General features: G+C 40.4%; 1 protein-coding gene across 2 annotated transcripts in view; it reads right to left on the bottom strand.

Annotated features, from left to right (window-relative positions):
• The window catches only part of ATP10D (ATPase phospholipid transporting 10D (putative)), an 81,636-nt gene that overhangs the window by 12,757 nt on the left and 46,011 nt on the right, over positions 1-22,868 (bottom strand). Inside the window, exons 11-19 of one of the 2 annotated variants that reach the window (XM_090266914.1) lie at positions 19,022-19,210; positions 16,676-17,285; positions 15,952-16,058; positions 15,044-15,170; positions 13,271-13,455; positions 8,196-8,502; positions 5,106-5,182; positions 3,903-4,028; positions 1,130-1,330 (exon numbers count right to left, since the gene is read on the bottom strand). In XM_090266914.1, the coding sequence (XP_090123040.1) occupies positions 1,130-1,330; positions 3,903-4,028; positions 5,106-5,182; positions 8,196-8,502; positions 13,271-13,455; positions 15,044-15,170; positions 15,952-16,058; positions 16,676-17,285; positions 19,022-19,210 (1,929 nt within the window). Of the gene's footprint in view, positions 1-1,129; positions 1,331-3,902; positions 4,029-5,105; positions 5,183-8,195; positions 8,503-13,270; positions 13,456-15,043; positions 15,171-15,951; positions 16,059-16,675; positions 17,286-19,021; positions 19,211-22,868 lie in introns of those variants that run through there. The other variant, XM_090266915.1, reaches the window with a different exon arrangement.

Below are 22,868 nucleotides of genomic sequence, written 5' to 3' on the forward strand. Positions count from 1 at the left end.
CTACCTCAGGTCCTGTGATCCTGACTATGCACTTGTAAGAACACTTTGGAATCTGGTACTAAATACGATGGTGTGTGTGTGTTGGGGGGGCAGGCAGGGACTCATGGACTAAAGATAATATCAGTGTTCTTTCTGCAGCAAAGCATTAATTGTAGGCATCATGGACTCACAAGTCTGGGCTCACCTGCACCATACACTAGCTCTGGGACTTGGGCAGATTACTTAAAGTACCTCCCTATGCCTGACATTCCTCACCTACAATGTGGATACTGAAAGCCTCTATCTTGCAAAGTCATTTTGAGGATTCGACTTATGTATGTTATACACTTAAAACAGTGACTGGCATATAGGAGGCATTACACAAATGCTTGTAAGTGTAATATTAATGTTAGTAATTATTAATTTTGTAAACAATGAATTAGAAAGAAGAGTTCTGTAACAGCTAACTCAATTGGCAATGACAATACTTAAGAGACAATAAGGGCAGTGAGAGAAGGATGGAGGCAGGGACAGATATAAGTGATATGTCACTAGTAGATTAACAGGCCTAAAAGATCAATAAAGTGGAGGTGAAGCATGGTTTTAGGGAGATGGAGCCATTAAGATCACTCTCCTGCTTTGTATGACAGGGAACCTAGAGGACTTAACTTTGGCTTTGGAACCAAACTGAGAAGGGCTTTTATATCGACTCTGTCATTTTCTGTGACATTTTTGGAAAAAATTACTTCACTCCTTTGAGGTTCAGATTCTTCATCTTAGAATGGGAACAATACCAGGTTCTCTCTCAGAGAGTTTTGTGAGATAAATGATAGAGACATTTAGTAGTTTGCACAATAAATGGCAGGATGGAGTTTACTAAAATATTAGATATTATTATCTGTAAGATCTGAACACTAGATTTGTTCTCTTATAAGTACTTAAGGTCTTTTATAATTTTATCTTTGTCCATCTGAGAAGTGCATAAACAGTACCTGCAATGTTAGTAGAGATCTTCTGAAAGAACCAGACAATTCAAATAGATTTAAATAGTTCTGCATGAACCACAGTATTGGAGCTGGGCTGACTGAAGAATGCCCGGATTTGGACAACAGATGTGTATAGGTCCAAACATCTTTGCTTTAGCACCTACCTCTGATTCCTGACCACTCTTGTAAAGTTCAGGCAATTGCATGAGGGTCTCTGCAGACACATCTTTCTCCAAAACACCATAAATGACGGGAGGGGCAGATGTGAAAAGGAGGTTGAAGAAGATCAAAACCCAATAGTCAGTCATGGATGTTCCTGAAAACCCACAAAAGAACTGGTACCAGAAAAGGAGGTTCACATAGGCCTAGGAACACAAAGAGGAACATTCGCATCTTAGAGACAGCAAAGCGTGCTAGGACCACACATCGCTGCCACTTTGCACTGTGTGACCTCAACCTCAGGGCAGTTTCCTTATTTACAAAATGGAAGCCCACATCTTACCATGCAGCTTTTCTGAGGGGGCGGGGAATGTTTCATTAAATTACGTGCGCGCGCGCACACACACACACAAATCTTTCTGCATGGTGCTAGCACTGTTCTAAGAGCTTTACAAAGAATTATTTTAATCATAATAGCTTGGGAATTATTCTTGTCTCCATCTTATAGGTGAGGAAACTGAGACACAGAGAGGCTAAGGAACTTGCCCAAAGTTACCTGGCTAACAAGCATCAGAGCCAGCATTCAACTTGAGACACTTTCGCTCTAGATGAAGAGAACCTAGCTTGGTGCCTGGTACGTAGCAGGCATACAACACATGTTCATCCTCTTGTGTTTTGGGTTCACAGTTATTTTTCAGTGATGTAATAATGGAATGGTGCCAACAGTGTGGCCAACCATCCCAGTTTGCTTGGGACTGAGGAGTTTCTCAGGGTATGGGAATTTCACTTCTAAAACTGGGACATTCTCAGGCAAAGCAGGACAGTCAGCGGTCCTGGAACCTAGGAACATATAATCTGCATTGTTTCTTCCCTATTTGTCTCAAACTAAGTCCACAGAAGCACAGGCTCTGTGCCCTCAAGCAAGGCACACCATGGGAAAGGACACTGGACTTAGATGCAAGGGACCTTGTTTCAAGGTCTGGGGACATCCCTTTTGATGATTTAACTTTAGGCCATTCTCCTAACCTCTCTGAATTTTGGGTTCCTTGCCTGGAAATGAGAATGATACCACCTCAGGGCTTAGTACAAAGATCAAGTTAGAAAGTGCTCATGTCCTGTAAAGCACCTTCCAAATACTAAAATGCTGCTATCATTGGCATCATGCGTACACTAGAACACCTTAGGACAGGGGCCACATCCTTAGAACAGAATTCCTTAGTCTAGGGTCCATGGACATGCACAACGCCCAACTCCTAAAAATGTACTCATTTTGGATACACATGTGGTTTGGGGCACTGTTCTGGGGAGTGGATCCATGGTTCTCATCAGTATCAAAAGGTTGCTCGATACCCAGGAACTCAAATGGCTGCGGTAGCTGCCCTTTTCTCTGCAGTGCATAAAGCATTCTTGGGCTAGGTAAGTTAAGAGAAAGAAGTTGGGAGGGTGTTAGGGGGAGTGACCAGCAAGGGTTACCGAGGAGAAAGCTCACAGGGTCTTTGCTCCCTGGTGATGTGCTCTCTGCTAATAAACCCTTCCTCTTGCCAAGAGCACGTGGCATCTCTTTCTAAGATGAGCATTTCTTAATCCTTGGGTTTAAATCTCCTGAGAAAGTAGAAAAATGTAAAGGTATTTAAAAAACCAAACCAAACCTGGGAGCAGGTCTCCTCTTTAAAGTCATTGACCACTAAACCTGTAACTGTAAATGACAAACCCGAGCTTTCCCCAGAATCACACACTCAGACAGAGACCTTATTCATTTCAAGAATTTTCATAAAGTATCAAGGTTTTATTAAACTTTGACTAAATGCACTAATTCTAATTAGTAAAGTGCCATGAGTTTCCTAAAAAGCTCATTGTGCTTGAGGGGAAAAGAAAGTGCTCCTGCTGACTGACAGACAGACAGACACACACACCTAAATTACACATTTATAATATCCTAAAAATTACTCATTAAAGTTATTTTTCCACAAAGATGGTATTTGAATGGAGTGATATAAATTTATGTTTACTACTAACACGCTACATAGAGAATTTAAAAACTAAATAAATTTGGTCTACAAGACATGACATATTTACATTATTGCCCCACTTAGAAGGGAGTTCAGTGAAGCAATCTAAGAACAACATTATTTTTAAAAGAAGAAACTGAAACTTAAGTGGTATGCCAAAGATTAGAAGCCAGAACATCTAATCAAAATTTGCCCTTTTAGAAATTGCATCATCAAAATTAAGTTTCTTTATCATTAGATAACTACCAAGCACTAATACATTTTATAGGCTTGCTAGAGAATTCTTGCATTGTGAATGCCAGCCAGCCTGCTATAGGCTAAGGCGTCACACTGGGTTTTCAGCTCTATCTTCAATGCAACACAAGAGACATCAATTAGGGGACAGCAGATTTTTCTGGTATTTCTGTAAAATGGAAGCAAACCTTTTTATTCTCTACTGACAGGCAGTATTAAACATTTCATTATCCCGTTTGTCACAACCTTTATAGGGAAGGTCAAAAATTGGATTTTAAGTGAACCAGACAGGCCTTAATTGAATTTAAATGCACAGGGACTAGGACATGCTAGCAGATGGACAAGCCTAGCAATTTGCTGTCAGCAGCTGAAACAGCACATTCCCAGATTATTTCTGCTAAGACAGCAGCGGTGTTCCTGGCTGCTCCCAACGCATCAATGAGTGATGAAAGCTTAGTGGAGGGCGCTCCCTTTTCAGCCCTTAAGCAAGTCGGATTGAAAGGTGGGAAGGGATGAATTCTCTGGAGCTACATACCACATTCTTGTAGAAGAAATAGAGAATCATGTTGGAAAGTCGTGTGTAACACCAGTGCCCGTGGACAAGAAGGAGCTTGCTGAGGTGTTTAAACTGAGAAACGGCAAAGTCACTGGCCATCACAGCCTGCGGAGGCAAAGAAGAGGGAACGCCACCCTGAGCAATCAAACACGCCACAGCACACACAACATGGCAGCGCAACCATCACGAGGCTCAGATCAGTCAAGTATGTAGTTTAAACTTTACATGCAGACCAAAAAACAAAAAACAAAAAGCAAAAAATCCCCACAAACACAAGCAAAAAGCTCCCCCCAAACAAAAATGTTTACAGAAGCCTTAATGATGGGTTGCTTGAGGTTCCTACTCAGCTTTCCAATGTCACTGAATGAAAGACTTCTTTGGTTACTACTCATGATGTAATTTCAAAAGTGTACTTTCCCTAGAAAGCAGCTCTCTTAGCATTACAGCATGCATTCACTTCTCTTCAATGAGGACAATATCAAAATTGCAGTCACAATTTTATGTAGCTTTGTATAATGTGTCAGGCAAAGAGATCTTTGAATTTCTAATCTTTCGTACAGATGTCATAATTCGCAATTCTTGGGAAACCCTAAGTCTCACATTCCATCTTCCTCTGACAACATTTGCTCCACACACAATGAGCAATCTTTTGGATAAGCTTCTGTCTGAATTTTGTGCCTACAACACTATCCGACACATACGCACCCATGCACACACGTGAAGAGGACTCTCCCACCTCCCCCCTTCTCTCATCTTCTTCTTCTTGCCCTCTTTCTTTAGGATCTCTAGGTCTTTTATTCACATCTTTAGCAGCTTTTGTCAGTCGCAAAAGTCACATAATTAATTCAGGCCTGTATATAATTCAAATTATATATATGTATGTATGTATATGTATATATGTGTGTGTGTGTGTGTGTATATATATATATATATATTTGGTCTAGATTAGCTATATTTTTTAATCTGAACAAGTAAACCACAGAGCTAAAATTGTCCAGGAAAATACCTTAATACTTACCCAGTAAATAATGAACAAATAAATGGAAAAACTTCCTGTCTCCCATTCCTGAGCTAACCACACAGTCTCATTCTATTAATACAATGGAGATTTTTACCACAAAGAATGTTGCCTTGGATGGGCAGGTCAAGTTCATGGAATCTGGGTGCATCACATCCACTCACCTGCATGCCTTCTTGACCAGAGATCCCTATCCCAATGTCTGCCACTTGTATCATGCTAACATCATTGGCACCATCACCTTTATAGGACAGAAGAAAAGGTGAGACACATGAGGAGTAAAGAAATGATGCAAACACTGCCAATCAATATTGACCACTCAAGAAAACATACACATTATTGCAAGTTTATCCCATGTCTCCCAGTTGCCTGGAAGCTAGTTCAGCAGAAATTGAATGTGGCATCCCAATGCCATCAGGATGAATTCCACATTCAATACACTCTTAAAATCCTTCACGCTATGGCATCTTTCTGGACTGATCTCTCTTTTCTCCATGCCACCCATACCGCTTTCAATTTTCCAGCTATAATCTGCTTCTTCCAGCCAGTGCACTGCTGTTTCGCTATTCTTGTAACATGTTCCTCATCACTGCCACCCCACCTTGCTGGATTTCAATTACTCTTGCTCTCCGTTTAGATGTCACTTCCTCTGGGAGATCCTCTTCACATTCCCTTTAGATCAGATGCCCCTTCCTCAAGCTCCACCCCGACTCCACCGCTCATGTATCTCTAGCATGCCCTTCATGTTGTATTATGCTCACTATAGATTTCTTGGTCTCTCCAACACACTGGAAGCTTCTTAGGAAGAGCTATTATATTCTGTTTGTAATGAACATTTGTTGTTCCCAAAAGACCACAAACCATTCACTTGGTTTCTGGGAACAGTATCTTGATTTTCCTTGGGAACTCTGAGTCCATGTAGTTTGTTAAGATACAACCCAAACCCTCGGATTTAGAATGGACAACTGACCCAAGGCTGGATAATGAGCGTCATCTGTCAACTGGCCACAGTGATTGGTTCAGATATAGGCACATGCCTCAACTTAACTGGTATCACTGACATGTCCAGGGGTTCTAGCCTCAGGAATATTTGGATCCAGCGACTTGACCAATTCATTCATTGATATGTTCATCCACCCTAATCCTGATACTTGACTCCAAAAACTTAAAAAGAGATGCTATCTTTTCACTAAGGCTGTTAATAGGATAGAATGCAAACCTGGGAATTTTTTGGCGGCTATATCAGCATCTTGAGGGGAGAAGCTGCCTTTGACTAAAAACAATCCAGGTGAAAACAGAAACTAAAAGACATGGCTGAGTCCTCCTCCTGCTCATCTTTAAACATTGGAGTCTCTCAGAGCTTAATCTTACACTACTTTTTTTCCATTTATATTTATTTTTGGTGATCTTATATAATATCAAGGCTTTAAATATCATCACTAGGCTTATGATTCCCAAATTTATACTTCTGGCCTTTGTAACCAGCTGCACACCTGACATCACTGCTTAGATATCTGATGGATTTTTCAAACGTAACGTGTAAAACCCAACTCGTGACTCTGTCTCAGTAAATGGCAGCTCCTTCCTTTCCATTCTTTGAGACAAAACCATGCAGTCCCCCTTACCTCCGTCTATCACACAGCATATCAAATCATCAGCCAATGTTACCAGCTCTTTCCTCAAACCCTGTCCGTTATCTGCCCATGCCCCACCACCTCCTCTGTTTCCATCTGGCCTCAGGCCACCATCATCTCTTGCCTCAATTACTTCAATAGCTTCTCAGCTGGTCTCCTTACTCATGTCTTTGTACCCCAACAGTTACTCTTAACACAGCAGACAAATATGATCCTTTTGAAGTTAAGGCAGATCATGTCCTTCCCCTGCTCAAAGTCCTCCAATGACTCACCATCTCTTCATATAAAAAGGCAAATATTTATAAAGGCCTCCAAAAACCTACATGGTGTGGCCACCTGCCACCTCTCTGTCCTTCACTAGCCTTCCCTCTATCTGCTTTGGCCTCGAACACACCAGGCATGGCTGTGACCTTCACTTTCACTGTTTTCTCCTCCAGGAATGTTCTCTCCCACAGATCTCACATGTCTTGCTGATCATTTCCTTCAAGTCTTCCCTCTCATACAGCTTTCTTGTCATGATATTGAACAGAGAAGCCCCTGATCGCTCCCTTGAGGCGCTGCATCCCCAGGCTCTGTTTTATTTTTTAGTAGTATTTGTCACTATCTGATCTTACATATTTATGCTTAAGAAAAGGTGCTTCATCTGCTGCATATATTGTTTTACTCCATTGCCTAGAAAAACGCCTGGCACATTGAAGGTACTCCATAAATATTTGTTGAATAAATGAACAAATGAATTGTTCATGCCCCTGAATTAAGCTCTCCTGAAGGCAGAACTCTTAGTGTTCAGTTCCATGATTCAGTACATTACCCTCCTTAAGCCAGCTGATTTGGGGTTTTCACGTGTAATCCAAAGATTCTTAACTATTATACTAGGGGGTACCCAAAAGAATCTGGCATTTATTTATTAAAAAGTGTGTTTACTCTTACATATTTAAACTTCAGTCACCTTCAAAATATTCTCCACTTGATGCAATGCACCTATTCAGACATTTTTTTCCACTGCTCAAAACAGTTTTTGAACTTATTGATTTTGATGTTTTTTAGTGCTTCTGCCGTTTCTTGTTTTACCTGTTCTACATCAGCAAAATGTTTCCCTTTGAGGACTTTTTTCATCCGGGGAAACAAAAAACTGTCATTTGGGGCAAGATCTGATGAATGGAGTGGAGGGCACAGGGGTTGCCATTTTTGGTCAAAAACTGTTGAACACTCAGCATGGTGTGGGCAGGTGTGCTTGTAAATCACCCATCATTAGATGGGTAAATGTGTTGAAAGAGTCTTCAAAAAATGTCACTGAAGCCAAATGCAGCTAGAACACTCACCTAGCGGGGGAAGCCTGTACTATAGGAGGCCCACCCTCCTGAAGATAATTTTGGTTTCTTTGGGGCCCCCCCTCTTATTGTCATATCCCTACCACCTGGTTCACAGCAGGTGGTCAAACAGGTGAGGGAGGGGAAGGGGAATGGAGTTGGGGAATGGAGAATGAAGGAGGACAAAGGGGAGGAGAAGCAGAGCCAGCCAGCAGGGTAAAAGGATATTCAGAAGGAAGAATAGACAGAAGGACCAGCCTCTGGTATGGCATGAAAGACAAGCACAGGGCTGGGTGTCATACCCACTCACCAATGGCCAGGGTCATCACCCGAAGATGGTTGCGTACCAATTTCACCACCTCGCTCTTCTGCAGGGGTGTGGCTCGGCAGCAGACCACAGCTTGACAGCATGCAGTCAGCTCCAGGAACTGCTTCTGCAGACTCTCCTGAAGGGCAAACTCCAGGGTCTTCCCTGTGATAATGAGTCCAGCCTGCAGCCTGGAGTACCGCGCGGCAGAAGGCTGGTGTAAACCCTCCCTTAGGGATGCTTGCTCTGGAGAGGCTGGATTCTTCTGCAGTTCTTTCAAAATTGTGCCCATCAGCATCTCACAGGCATCCTAGAAACAAGAGGCAAAGAAACAGCATTGGGGCTCCTTGGAGGCCACGTGGAGCTAAATTTGTCATTGTCATTGTCTAGCAATTGCTGCATCAAGGCAACCCTAGGTAGGGAATGACTGGTTACTTTCAAAGATCTGACAGTTCCCTTCCACCAAGACTTCTGTGTGTACGTGGGGAGTGGTTAAAAGGAGGGAGGCATCTCATGCCCAATTCTCCAGCTAAGAAATAGTGATAGAATTTCTTTATTTGTGCATTTTTACCTTCTCAAACAGTGACTCTCAGGAGTCTTTTGGTCTTATTCTGCCAGTTAGGAGTTGCTTGGCTTTAGGCAAATTATGTCACCTCAAGGTTCTCATCTGAAAAAATGCAAATGTCATCTACATCATCACATTGCTGGAAGGAATAAGTGAAGTCATACACACAAAGTGTACGGCATGACACATAGCAGAATTTAAATCACTAATTATTGCTTTTATATTCTTTTTGATTTAATGTACCCGTTCTCTCGTTCATTCATTCATGCACTAAGTATTTAGAGAGGAACTAATATATGTTAGAAAACATACTAGGTGCTGGAAACATGCCAGTGAAACCCACATCCCTACCCACATGGTGCATTTATTCTGGATGGGATGTTCCTAGTGGTGCTCATCGCATTTGGTGGGTGTGCCCTGCCTCTTGCCTCATCCCACACTAGTTAGGAGGTTCTTTTGATTTACTTTTGAAGCCTTCCTTCATAATGCCTAAAAGAGGGCCAGCACTCAATAAATATTCACTGAGTGAATTCTACTCAAGAAGATTGACAATGAAGTTATCCGGAAACTGTGTCAAATGACCCCTAAGAACAGAGCCAAGCAGTGCCTTTATGAGCGGATGCTAAACCGGGAACAGTTTCTTCATGAAAGAGCCCCTCACTCAGAGGCCATTGGCCCTTATTGCAAATGCTGTTTTATCAAGTGTTTCTCAATCACAACAAAATGAGATGGGGAGGAAAGAAGTAGATACGAATATGTAGGCACGACACAACAAAGACTTAATAACTGCATAAATTATAAAACAGGAGATTCAGCTTGAAAATGGACACACCAGGCAACCTCTACCTTTGGAGTAAATCTGACCCCAATGCTACAGATACTGTACTGCAGACTTCACAGGCACATAATGTACTGAATAATCTGGGTGGACGCCCTCCAGTGTATGAAAGCAAATTTTCTGTCATTTTCTGAGTCTAGGTTTGATTACTTAGATGTTCTTATCCTCTTATTTGCATACATCTGTGTTTAGTTTTATAAATTGATTATACTTTCATTTCAGAGGTATGTATGTATGTATGTACATACACACATGTAGTTGATCTTAATTCCTTGTGGGATTTGCAATTTCACCTAAAATCAACACTCATGGTGCCTTCACAGCCATTCATGGACATGGACAGGGTGACTGAAAGTGAGTCATGAGTTGTACACCTGTCCAGCGGGAGTTGAGCAAGGTGATGCTCTTCCTTCTATGTCAGCACCCAAACTGTAAACAAGTGTCCTTTTCACTAACTGTTCAGGAATACCTTTTTCCCATTTTTGTTGGTGATTTCACCATTTAAAATGGTGTCCAAGTATAGCACTAAAGTGCTGTCTAGTGTTAGTTAAGCTTCATTAGGCATGAGTTACAGTGTTGTTCAATGTTAATGAATCAAATGTGCATGTGTATGTGTGTATAATAAGGTGTCTTTAAATAGAAACATATATGAAACAAAGTTATGTATTAAGTGACAAAAAGTTGTGACCAGAGGCTCATGGGAACCTAATCCTATATTTCCCCTAGTGGTAATGGGTCACTATTGGCTAACTCAGTGTTTGTGACAACTTTATATAACTTAACTCAATGGGTAATAAAAATCAACTACATATATATATATATGTAACATAATTTAGGAAACACACTTCACAAGTAATCAGCTGTAGGTACTTAGGCCAATCATCAGAACTTTGGGAAGTCTCAGGCTATAAAACAGGAATATTGTAATTTTATCTGCTCTATTTACTACAATAGTCAAATGAGATCATGTGTAAAACAGCCTTTTACAAAGTCTAATAAACATGAAAATAAAAAGTTACTATCTCAGGAGAAAATTTTAAATAAAAATGAAACTTAAAAACTAAATAATGAATCCTAAAAGGCCTTTATATATCACAGAGCAGTAAATAATCTAGGAAATAATTATATTAAAACAAAAATCAAAATAATATAATGAGAATGGGAACTTTGTACAGTTTCTAAGTGGCTATATTTACTATAATCCAATTTACAAATTTAGGAACAAAAGCTGATGGAAATTTGTAAAGTTGAGGGACTACACTAAAGAAATGAGCAGACATTCCATTAGTTGCCAGGGGGCCCACAGAGAATGTCACAGGAGTAATCTGTCCCTAAATGACATACTGGGCTCCATGACCTTCAACTTCTTTAACTCTTAGCATCTCCTGAGGGGTGTGGAGTGGGAAAAAGAGGAAATAATACCAGTGACTGAGCCCCTACTATGTGCCTTATAGCTATTCTACCTCAAACAAACAAAACAAACAAAAAAACCCACAAATTTTTACATTTAGAATGGTCCATAGTTAATGCATTGTAACATTGTAAAGACATCTTGAATTGGTAGTGTTAAATGCTTTTACCATAAATTATATATTTACAAATAAATTTCATAATCCTAAAAAAATCTAGGCTCACACAAATGTCAAAGTCAAAATCAAACACCAAGAACTGATTCCGTTTCCTTTTAAATGTTCACGGAACCCTTTGTATCTGCCAGGCAAGACACTGAACAATATTTTCTCCTTTAACATTTACAACAACCTCATGAAATAGGCATTGATTATGTAGGGGCACCAAATATTCCCTGTAAAAAGTTTCAATATATAAGTATGTAAGGGCTTTAAATGTTCTTTGTAAGAAGTAGCAAGGACTTGCTAAAAGGCCTTGGAAAAAGGAATGTAAGAAGGAGTGTTATAGCAATTAGTGATTTACAAGCTAAAAGGACTTCAGCCTCTATCACCTCCCATTTGCTTGCTTGTGTCTGGTTTATAACATTTGTGAAGGTTGTGCTTTGCAGAATGTCTAGCCCTTTGAAAATAAATTGCCTCACAGGGAGTTCGTCCCTGGCTGAAGAGCTATGCTGCCGTCGAAGATAACCTTTAGCCTTGCGAATTTCTGTTCCTGTTACTGCCAAGACATTCCTGCAGTCCTGCCCAGCCCCCTCTTCCTAAGGCTGTTTCCCGCCAAAGAAGAAACAAAGAGACTGCACCAGTATAAAAGCCCAGCGTTTAGACTCCATTGTAGGTTGGAGCATGTTAGAGACCTGCTCAGGGTCTGCCCAACTCCTGGCCAATATTAAAAATCCTTTGCTTAACTTTATACACCGCTTCAGAGTGTTCAATCTCGCCTATGTAGCCCTAACACTTTCACATTATAGGTAAGGAAAAAGGCTCAGGAAGGTAACTCCCCAAGGTCACATACCTGGCCACTGGCAGGCCAAGTGTTTGAACCTGGGTCTTACCAGCCTTTGGTATTAAATTTAATATTAAAATGACTAAGCATTTTCTTGTGCTCAGTCCCTGGGCACTGGCTAATGGTTGTGGTTATGGATCCCTGGGCCACTGCCAACTGCCAAAGAGAACCTACTCTGCATTGAAGGAGAAAAATGCTGTTTCCTCAAGTGTGCGATCTAGTTGGGTATTGACTGAGGCCTGGTCCTCAAGACATGGCTACCCCAAAATGGCAGCCTGTGACAAAGGCCCAAGATGTGAGCCAGAGGAGAAGCTCCAGAGGATTTGAGACGCAGGTTGCTGTAACAGAATAGGTGCCAGTGATTAAGTATGACCAGTGAGGAAGGAGTGAGGAAGGTTTTCCAAAGTAATTAAATAAACTATATGCATAAAATTAAAATATCACTATATAAGGAAGCTTCTGGAAAAAAAAGTTTGTTTATTGATTAGAATGTTTGTGTTAGATATTGGGCAGAGGTGAGGAGGACAGAGAAAAAAATGGCTGGGTCCAAACCTCTGAGTTCCTTCACCTTAAAAAAATACCTTTAGTCAAAGAACATATATAAATGACTCATAGACATGGACAACGGGGAGGGATATGATTGCAGGAGAGGGGGTGGGTTGGGTGGGAGAGAGAAATTGGGGGAAAAGGGGACAACTGTAATTGAAAAACCAAAAATAAAAAAATAAAAATAAATAAATACCGTTTTTCCCTTCCCTTAAATCTTCAAACCTTTAAAATTCTCAGGAGCACTATCTAAGAATCACCAGTAGAGGGCATGATTACCACAAGAGTCTATTTTTAGAATTACCAGGACAATCATATTCATCTGATTCCAATAGAAATCATCACTTCCCCTCCACTTGAAAGGGAGGTATATTCCTGTCCCAGAGATTGATGTATTTTGTCATTATGGGCTAAGTCTTGTCAAATCCCTGGTAACCCACCCAATGTGGAGGAGGAAAAAAAAAAATTTAAAACAATCTTTCTTTTAATGCCTTTACTCAGTAACGATACCTCTGAATCATTCTGATGTTTCACCAAGCCTTTAGAAAACCGAGCATACCCTCCCCCAAGTATGAGCTAGGCCTGCTGGGCAAAATAAATAATTATCAAGGAAATAACAGTGACCAGTTTTTTCTTTCTCCTAATAGTCATTGAATCACAAATGCCCCGCTGGCTGTGACAAAACAAAAAAGACTGGTTTACTCTCAGGATACATACTTTACTTTGGGTATTGAGGATAAAGAGCTTGTCATCTGGTTTCAGCAGTTTGCACGCATACGCGATGTTGACAGCTGTCTCCTGCTTATCCCCCGTCAGCATCCAGATCTTGATGCCGGCTTTGTGAAGGGCTTCTATAGATTCGGGGACTCCCTCCTGCAGACGGTCTTCAATGCCAGTAGCCCCTAAAGATCGACCAAAGCATAAGAAACTACAGCCAGCTGAAGCTCACCTCGGCTGTAACTGAACCGTATCTGTCCACCCACCCGATCTTCCTAGTAACTTCCAGGGAACCAAAGGAAGTGTGAAGATCCAGACCAAAATCATACCCAAAGTCGTATTTTCAGAAGGAAGCCTTAGGAATCAACGAGTTTATAAAAATTTACTTGTCCTCCTTCTGGCTCGCTTCCTTTTCTGTAAATTGAGTGGGAATTGTTTCAGTTACTTATGTAACCTTGCTCTATAATTTTATAATTCCATGATACTCCCAAGGGTAAGGGCAGCATTTTAAAGAATGCTCTTGTCAGTAAGACATAGTATCTATTACCAATGCTCTTTCATGGTATAAGCCCCTAGTTTCCTTTTCTGAAATGGGACCAGGTAAGTTTTGGAATTCAAAAGCTTTGCAGATTTTAAAAATGTAATATGATGCATAGATCATATTTTTTATAGTATCTAATAACCTAGTATATTAATATTTCAGCAGCAAAACATACAAATGTTCACATGAATTAGGATAATAAAGACTTATAAATAGTCTTATCAAATCAGGTTTGATTTTGCTGGCCAGCAAGTTTTGGCTCTCAGCCCACAGAGCATTTTTGACTTTGGAATTTCAGACGAGAAAATGTGGACCCGGAGCATTCACATCATCACTGAGAAATGACTTAGCAGTGGGCACCTTTACCCTACTAGCCAGATTCTAAGTGACATCACTGTTTTCTCTGACCCAGAAGGGTGGGGCTCAAGAGGCTGGTTTATGGGTGCGTCAGCGCTTACATTAGAAACTAATTCCAGACTCTAAGGCAGTGGTTCTCAACCTTGGCTCCCTCTTAGAATCACTGGAAGAGCTTTTAAAAATTCAAATGTCCAGGCCACACAGCAGAGCAACTGAATCAGAATTCCTGGGAACAGGATGTAGGCACCTGTATTTTTTTTTAAAGTGCTCCATAAGATTTCAAGATGCAGCTCAACCTGGCACAAGATGTGTCAGTTGTATAATCTTTAGTTGAAATAAGGAAGTAAGAGAAGAGACAGAAATAAATTTCATTAGTCTAGCTGCAGGTGCAGGATAAAGAACACGGGCCCTGGAGCCAAGCAGACCCGAGTTTCTTTGCAGCTTTGTTAGTTACTAGCATGTGACTTTGAACAAGCCATTGAACTGCTCTGTGCCCAAGTTCCTTCTAAACAAAATGAAGATTTGTTGTGCAGATCAAAAGGACAACACATATTGAGTAATTCACCCAATATCAGGCAAGAAACTTGAGCTTTTTTCTCTTGAACCAGCATATTTATTTGACTTGGTTCTCTATGTCGTTAGGTTTTTATGTGACCTTCTTAAGGACGACCACCCTGATCCCACTACAAATGAATCTAGTTCACCGTGGTAAGAAGCAGAACAGAAAGGATCGGAAGGTAGGCAGAGACGAGACTGAACAGAGTGGGCAGAACCACATACGTCAGATCAAAGTGGAAAATAACTGGTGAGTAACTTAGAAATGTCAACAGTTTTTCCAAATCCTGCATTCAGAAAATACAACACAGTCTACCTACCAAGTAAGGTGAGCTTGTTTTCCAACCTCACGGCCGATTCAAGTAGTAATTCTTCCCTGTTGTCAATGCTGGTCTCAGCTAGAAAATGACTCCTCAGCCACTCTGCATATTCACTGTCACTCATAACCTATGGGGGGAAAAAAGGAAGCTATGAGGCAGACCACAGGATGAGTCTGCCAGGACTAACTCCTGGAGAAGTTACTAAGCCGTCTACTTACTTCACGTATTCTTCCTCTCTGGGTACACTCACCCAAGTCCATATCCTCATGCACCTGGTCATGAGCTTTCCGAATTCTGTGATCAGCCTCATGTAACACTGATGATGGATGGGCCCTATAGCTCAGTATCTCTGGGGAATTCTAGGCACTGTATCTGAGGAAACTGGGTTAATCTATTTAATTAAATCAGAGAGTATGCAGCTAGGAAGAGTCTCCACTTAGTTAATGTAATTTTAATGGTGCAGTGGAGAAACTGGTATCAGTTTGAAGTATGATGAAGTCAGCAGCACCTCTGCTGTCTTCTGGTGGGTGGTGCATGGGGTTAGTTATTTGTAAAGGTAAAAAGAGAGGGGACCACATTGATAAAGCAAAAAAGTCAGGTTCCAAACAAAAATGGAGTGGAATTCCTTGTGAAGGAACAGATGACCCATTTTCCTTTGTGTTCAGGTTGTCATAGCAGGAGAAAGCTACATTTAAGTTCTAAAACAGCTGGAGTAGAGGTGGGCGAGGCACTTTCAACCTATTCCCACATTTGTTAAGAATGGAGAGTTCAAGATTGGAAGAAATCCTCTGCTTTCTCAGTGAAATGATCCTGCCCCTGATAACAGTGTAACCCAGCGGAGGTCTGGTTCTTTTAACTCAGATCAGCTGGCGGGCAAGAGCAACAAGGAGCATGCTAAGCGGCCTCACCTTCTTTGCTATACATAAAGTGCGCAGGCCTCGCCTGGCGTAGTCATCCAAGTGCTTCTGGGTTTTCTCCCTTATTAGCATCTGTTGTTTTTCCAGACTGGCTCCATCTGAAATAATTAACAAAACACAGGTGTTCCCAACAGTCTGCCTAATTACAGATATATCTTTAAAATAATAATAGCTGAACCCACAACAAACGAAAGGCCTTGTAGTTTTGAATCTCAGATGCACATTTATAAAAGGGGCCCTCAGAATTAATCTTTCCCTTGTTCCTTTCTCCCTGGGGAGAGGAAAATACCAAGCACTTAATATAAACACTATTCCCACACCATCAATAACGATAACTATAATAATGTTATCAGTCGCTCATCAAGCACTTATAATTTGTTAAGCACTGGGGAAAGGCTATCCATAGACTACATACAGTATGACATTAACTCTCTGAGGAACCTATAAACAAGGTAATATAATCCCCATTCACTGAAGACTTACACAGAGAAGTCAGGTAACTTTATCAAGATACAGCTAATGACAGAGGCCAGATTTGAACCCCCAAAACATAAGATGCCTTCTCACCAAATCCTAGTGAGATTTTCCTGCTTCACCAAGTGTGACTGCTCTCCACACATATGTTTGTTTGCCTTCATATAACCATTGCAAGTATGTAGGCTTTTAATCTATGAGCCCTTCATATCACTACCCTTTCAGTTCTACATGAACCCACCTCGGGAAGCTGTGGAGAGCAATTCCATGATCACTGAATCAGCACCTTTCGTATACACCACTACTTGGTTGGAAAGGGGGTGCCGGACCACGACGGACATTCTTTTTCTCACTGAGTCGAAGGGCAGGATGTGCAGCAGTTGAAATGTTAACGGTCCTAAAGCAGCGAAGTCCACCGTGAGCTGCTCTGGGGTCCGGGACTGTAAAGTGCACTGGTAAGCCCTGGCAGCATACACTAGCGCCGCTTCATCTGGGCTCTCAGCCTCGTAACACAGATGGGGGGTCAGAGGCTGTCCCGGGAGGGGATCCCCCTGGACACAGGTGATGCCTGCATCACCGTTCTGTTTCTCTGTTTCTGTCGGGCAGGCGGAGCTGCTAGAACCCTGAGGGCTGTCTGCTGTCTGGGAGACCTCTTCCTCCATGGGGGAAGCCAGTTTCGTTCGACTGAAAAGCGAGAGTCTGCTCACGAAGGCGTTCGGGACCCCAGAAGATGGCTCTTTCCCACTGGCAAGAGATGGTGAACTGGATCTTCGGACAGACAGCCTCTGGAAAAGGTTTTTAATCTCTTCCAAAGACTTAATGGGCATTCCGCTCAGTGAAGAGAGTCTGATCTAGGAAAGAATTTGGGATGGTCTCAATAAGAATACAGTCAAAAACATTTTAAGGCAACTTGGGAGTCAAACTGAAAAAAAATTAGATACAAAGAGTTGCCACTCCCTGAAATAGATAGCAGCCAGCTTCATGCTTACATCTGCCACAGAAAATACTAATATAAAGAAAAAGAGCCATTATGAAAATGATGTGCTAATGTTGATGGCATTATGAATTTCTACAACCATTTAGGAAGAAATTAGACAACTTATAGCAAAATACAATCTAATATTGCTAGCAGTATGTGTACTTATTAGCAATTTTTCCTGATGAGCTCATTTAAAATATATAAAAACCCATCATCTTTATTGTATGCATCCTAGCAATAACAACAGAAAAATTCTAAGCAAATTAAATATCAATAATAGCATATTAGATTATGAAGGCCAATTAATTGGATCCTAAATTTTCCTCATTCAGCAATGCCCAAGGACTTAAAAGGTTTTCTTCTAAAGATTTTTAATTTTATGATAGTTTGAGGGACTCATGATGGTCAATTTTCAAGCTTGCTAGCAACTCAGAAATGAAAACTGGAACTCAATCACAAATGAAGTTTCCATATTCCATGAGAATTCTAATTAGCTCCTCCCTATTCACTGCCTTTTTATCATTACCTTGAAATAGCATAAAACTTAAGACTCCTGCATGCCTACAGAAATTTTATTTTCAGCTATAAAATATAACATTCTTTGGGGATAAGGTACTAATATTTCTTAAGCAGAAAACACCAAAAGATGTCTACTTTGAAATAGACGCATATGAAGTGTTACATTGGGAGAAAACAGAACATCCAGCAATTTATTCTCTAATTCCGTAATTATTTTTCGAGGGACAACTTTCTAGTTGAAATCTTGTAAAAATATAGTTTCTGATCAAATGAAAGCTTAATTGGAAGTAAATTATTTTTATGTTAAAATTGACCACCTCTGAAGTTGCCTAAAGAAAATGATCTGATGGAAAATTAAAATTTAATTGGGTTGTGTTGCAAATTGAATTTTAAGTGGATGTGCGTGAAAGGGAGATAGTTATACACCAGAAAGCCAGCACAGCAAGTGGTGAATCACCAGTTTCTAAAACAAGTTTTTCTTTTTAATTGAAAATGAATTTTCCATGAATTCTAAGCGACAAATAGACTTCAGAAATCCTGCTTTTGTGGGAATTGCAGAACTTTGGAATATTACAGATGTATTGGGTTTTAGGTTGGTCCAGTTAAAGCTTAACCCAAATGGTACATGAAAAAAGTACATTACCCTTAAACATAATAATAAATCCAATACTTTGTATCTTACTTGATGCAGTGCATACTATGTTGGAGGTCTCAGCAGTCTGAAAGAAAGCTTCAGTTTGGTAAAAAAAACTAAAGTGAAATGAACAGAGCTACATTCTATAAGAATTGCTCTCATCAGCTACCCTCCTGTGACTGCGCAAGCTACTTAACCTCAACTGTAAAATAGGAAGTTACAGGAGAGTAATGCAGAACCTAGCTCATGGGGTTGTTGGGAGAATTAAATATGTTAATACCAATAAATCACTTAGAACATTATAAGTGCAGAGCACAGATTAAGTGCTGTATAAATGTTAAACTGGTATTATTAGCTGCTGTTATTACTAATTATCATCTACATAATAAGACTAGTACATTTACATCCAAAGTTCTCTTCTGGAGGGTGACCCTTGTTTGCATTAGAGACCTTACTTTTTGTCGCGGTTGGTTAGGAGCAGAAACCACAACTGTGTTGCAAATTGCCAAAGCTATAAAGAAGTCGATGATGTACAAAGTCTCCGGTGGTGGATTTGGGACAAACTCATCCAGTGGGGTGAAGAGCTGAGGTGTAATCTGACTAAATTTGTCCAAAAGCCTGGTGTCCGGTACCACATCTGTTTCCTGGAGATCCAATAAGACAAAGTGTTATAACAAGTATCTAAAACTGAGTTAAATCTAAATGAGAAATAGCTTTTATAACCAGAATATGTGAAGCATGAAGCAATAAACTTTATTCTCCTCAAAAAGATTTAATGTACAAGATGTCATGAAAAGTGAATAGGGAAAGACCAAAAAATGGAAAATTCAGAATGTACACTAAGTGAAATAAGCCAGGCAGCAAAAGCCGGGCCTCACCTATAAGTGGAACTGAATGAACAAAACAAACAAATAAGCAAAACAGAACCAGACACATGGAAATAAGGAGCAAACTGACAGTGACCAGAGGAGAATAACAGGGGAAAGTAGGAGAAGGGGTCTAGTCAAGGAACAAACTTAGACGATCTTGGACATGGACAAGAGGGTGGGGATTGACTGTGGGAGTAGGGGTGGGCAGGGCAGGGGAGAGCAATGGGGGAAAATTGGGACAACTGTAATTGAACAACAATAAAATAAAATTAATTAATTACAAAAAAAGAATGTACAATATCAATGGGGTCTACCTTGACCATTAACTTACACGGAACAGGAGACAGGAACAATGCCTTTCACCAAAATCTAGCTGAATGAGTGTATTCTTACACACTGCCGGAGCTATATATGTTATTATGTCTAGAACTCTACTTTGGACATAGATTCACCCAAAAGCAACTGATGAGTATCAACTCTTAGTAAACTGAGGGCATTATTCATTACTATTGTTAAAAATCAATCCTCTAAAATAAAAATTACAATGTGCAAGCTACCAGATTTAATCAGCATTTCCCAGAAACATTCTACAAGACATTCCTAAGGGTTCCTCCAAAAGACTTCTCATCATCAAAAATATACAGCAATTCTACTCTGTGCCCTCCTCTTAAAGATTCTTCGTATGAATTGGCTCTTAACAAGTTCTGTTATTGAAAAAACAAAATACTCCATTTCGTTTAAGAGAGTGCTTCTCACACTTATTTAGGAATACTGGTTTTAACAAAGAATGTAGTAGTGGAAGTCTGTTTATAATCCAGTGACATAAGGTCAACTACTTTAGAAATTTTTCAGATGAATCAAAAGGGACTTCAAATCAAGCTCCCACAGAAACACCACTGTATTCTAGAGGAGTCCTAGGCACAGCTGGGGGGGTGAAGCATCCTGAATGCATGAAAACCAGGAGTGATTTAGAGGAAAAAGGACAATATGGAGATGCGTGATATTAGACTTAGAAGACTGTGGCATGTATTTTATACTTAAGAGTTTGGTGAGCTTTAGCACAGGCTTCGTAAGAAAAGAGTACAGGTTGGAAATCATATGGGTTTGGGTTCAGCTCGTAGACCCACTGCATACTAGCTAGTGGCCTTGGCTTACTTCACCCTCTCAGGCACATTTTGCTCCTCCAAATAACGGTCAGAATGACACCTGCCTCACGAGGATGGTGTATAAAGTAAAGGGAATAGTAGGTGGGCTGAGACCAGCACAACAGGAACCCATATAATGGAATGTTCCTCTCCTTTCTCAAACGACATGGTCAGCTTCAGGCAGGTTGTCAGGCTCACAGTTTTTTTCCATTTCTATTGCATTTTTCCCCATTACCATTTATCTCAGCTGTAGCCTTTTCCACTTCCACAATCACCACACCATTGTTTGTAGCTATGAGTCCTTTTTCCTTCTTTGCTCGATCCCTCCACCTCCCACCCTTATCCCCTAGAGCTGTCGTCTGTTCTCTATGAGTCTGTCTCTATTTTGCTTGTTAGTTCAGTTTGTTTATTAAATTCCACACAGGAGTGAAATCATATGGTATTTGTCTTTCTCTGACTGGCTTACTTCCCAAGTGTCCATCTGTAGATGAGTGGATAAAACAACTGTGGTACATTTCCACAATGGAATATTACTCGGCCATAAAAAATAAAATAGAAGAAGAAAATATTACCATTGCAACAGCATGGATGGACCTGGAGAATATTATGCTGAGCGAAACAATGTATTTTAAAGGTCCAAGTTATCCACTCTTGCAAAACATTCTTACATTTCTATTCAGACACATCTCTCTATGTGCTGTCCTGTGGTATAGGACTTAGCAAACTTTGACTCTTGCTGCAGTTTGATGGAATTCATAGGCACCTGTAACCCGGTGGCTGTTCATGAATGAGTGGTCCACATTTCCTCACAAGTCTCAAACATAGTAACGCTGAGCTGATTTCTGGGCTAGACCCTTGGTACCCGGAGAACAACCTTCCCTCAAAGTCAGCAGAAGAGAGTGGTAAAGCTTGAGAGACTTCTCACTCATGCTCAGTCAACCCAGGGATGCCTATGAAGCTTGCTGCATGAACTTTGTCAAGGCCTAAGATTATATTGTCATGTAGTGCTTGTGAGACTTCATGGCCTGGAGCAGTATTTCCAGAGGCATTCATGTCAGAATGTGAATACGTATTAAGCATTGCCCCCCAAGAGTTTCATACTAAAATAAGTTGAAGAAATGTTTAAATTAAACAGGTGTCTTTATTGCAGCACTTCTCAGAGAGCTTAATGGGTACTGGAAATCTCCAAGAAGAAGCTAGTATGAGCAGGCTTCTCAAATTTTGTATCTTAGAGACACTTGGTCTATGGAACATGTTTGGGATTGAGTGAGAGACCTCAGAAGTTAATACTAATTTCATTGTACCAATGATCTCTACATTGACTAAAAACATAAAGATGACTGCATTCTGAAGTCCATCTCAGACTAATGAAAGGTTTGTAATGTACGGCTTTGTGACAAATGCTATTGATGTAAATCAATCTAATACATCATCTGGGGGATTTGATGACAGTGTGGCCGACAGCCTGTGCCATGACAATGAGAATATAAGAAACATCAGAGCTGGGGTCAGCAACACTGTATCTACAAAAGGAACCATCAAAAGAAATTTGAGAAAAATCCAGAAACTCAGGAGCATATAAGGCCCAAAAGCATCATAAAACAATATATAAAAGAAGATTTAAGGAAAGATCCATGTCAAAGTGAAAAAGGAGCATTCTTCCACTTTAGTTGGTCTCTGTAAAATAAGTCAACCCCTAGTGACTAAGATATTTAGTTGCTAAATTGAGGAGAAAGTATAGAGTTACCACATACAATTCTGATTTATATGACTGTAGCTACAGACATTTTCCCTAGGATCCAAATCTTCCTCACTGAGACCCGTATTACAAAATTGACTTTGGGTCTTCTTTTCTGTGATGGACAGTCTCTGACTTCTCTGAACTCCTATTACTTCGAGAATCAGGCCCACACCACCTTGCTTTAAAAGATTCTATGCACATGTACTTCTCTTCCCATAATTTGTTAAGTTCCTTTAAGGGAGAAGCCATATCGATCTTTGGATCCCTAACTCAGTATCTGGCATGTGGATAAACAAAAAAAAAGTTTATTGTTGTCCATCACTATCAAACACTTGCTGGTTTTACCTTCATAAAGAAGGCCGTAGATAAACAGACTAAAAAAGATGTTACTCTTTAGAAAACAAATACATAAACCCCTGTCGCTTGGCCTCAGAAAGACATTTTTTTAAATGCAGAGAAAATTTATATTCTTAATTAGAGAATGCAGAGCATAATGGGGACAGCTTCCCATAATTAAACAAAGCTTTATCTGATTTCATGGTGGGAG

Source organism: Furipterus horrens, unplaced genomic scaffold (genome assembly GCF_987537825.1).
Source record: "Furipterus horrens unplaced genomic scaffold, mFurHor1.1.pri manual_scaffold_2, whole genome shotgun sequence".
NCBI lineage: Eukaryota > Metazoa > Chordata > Mammalia > Chiroptera > Furipteridae > Furipterus > Furipterus horrens.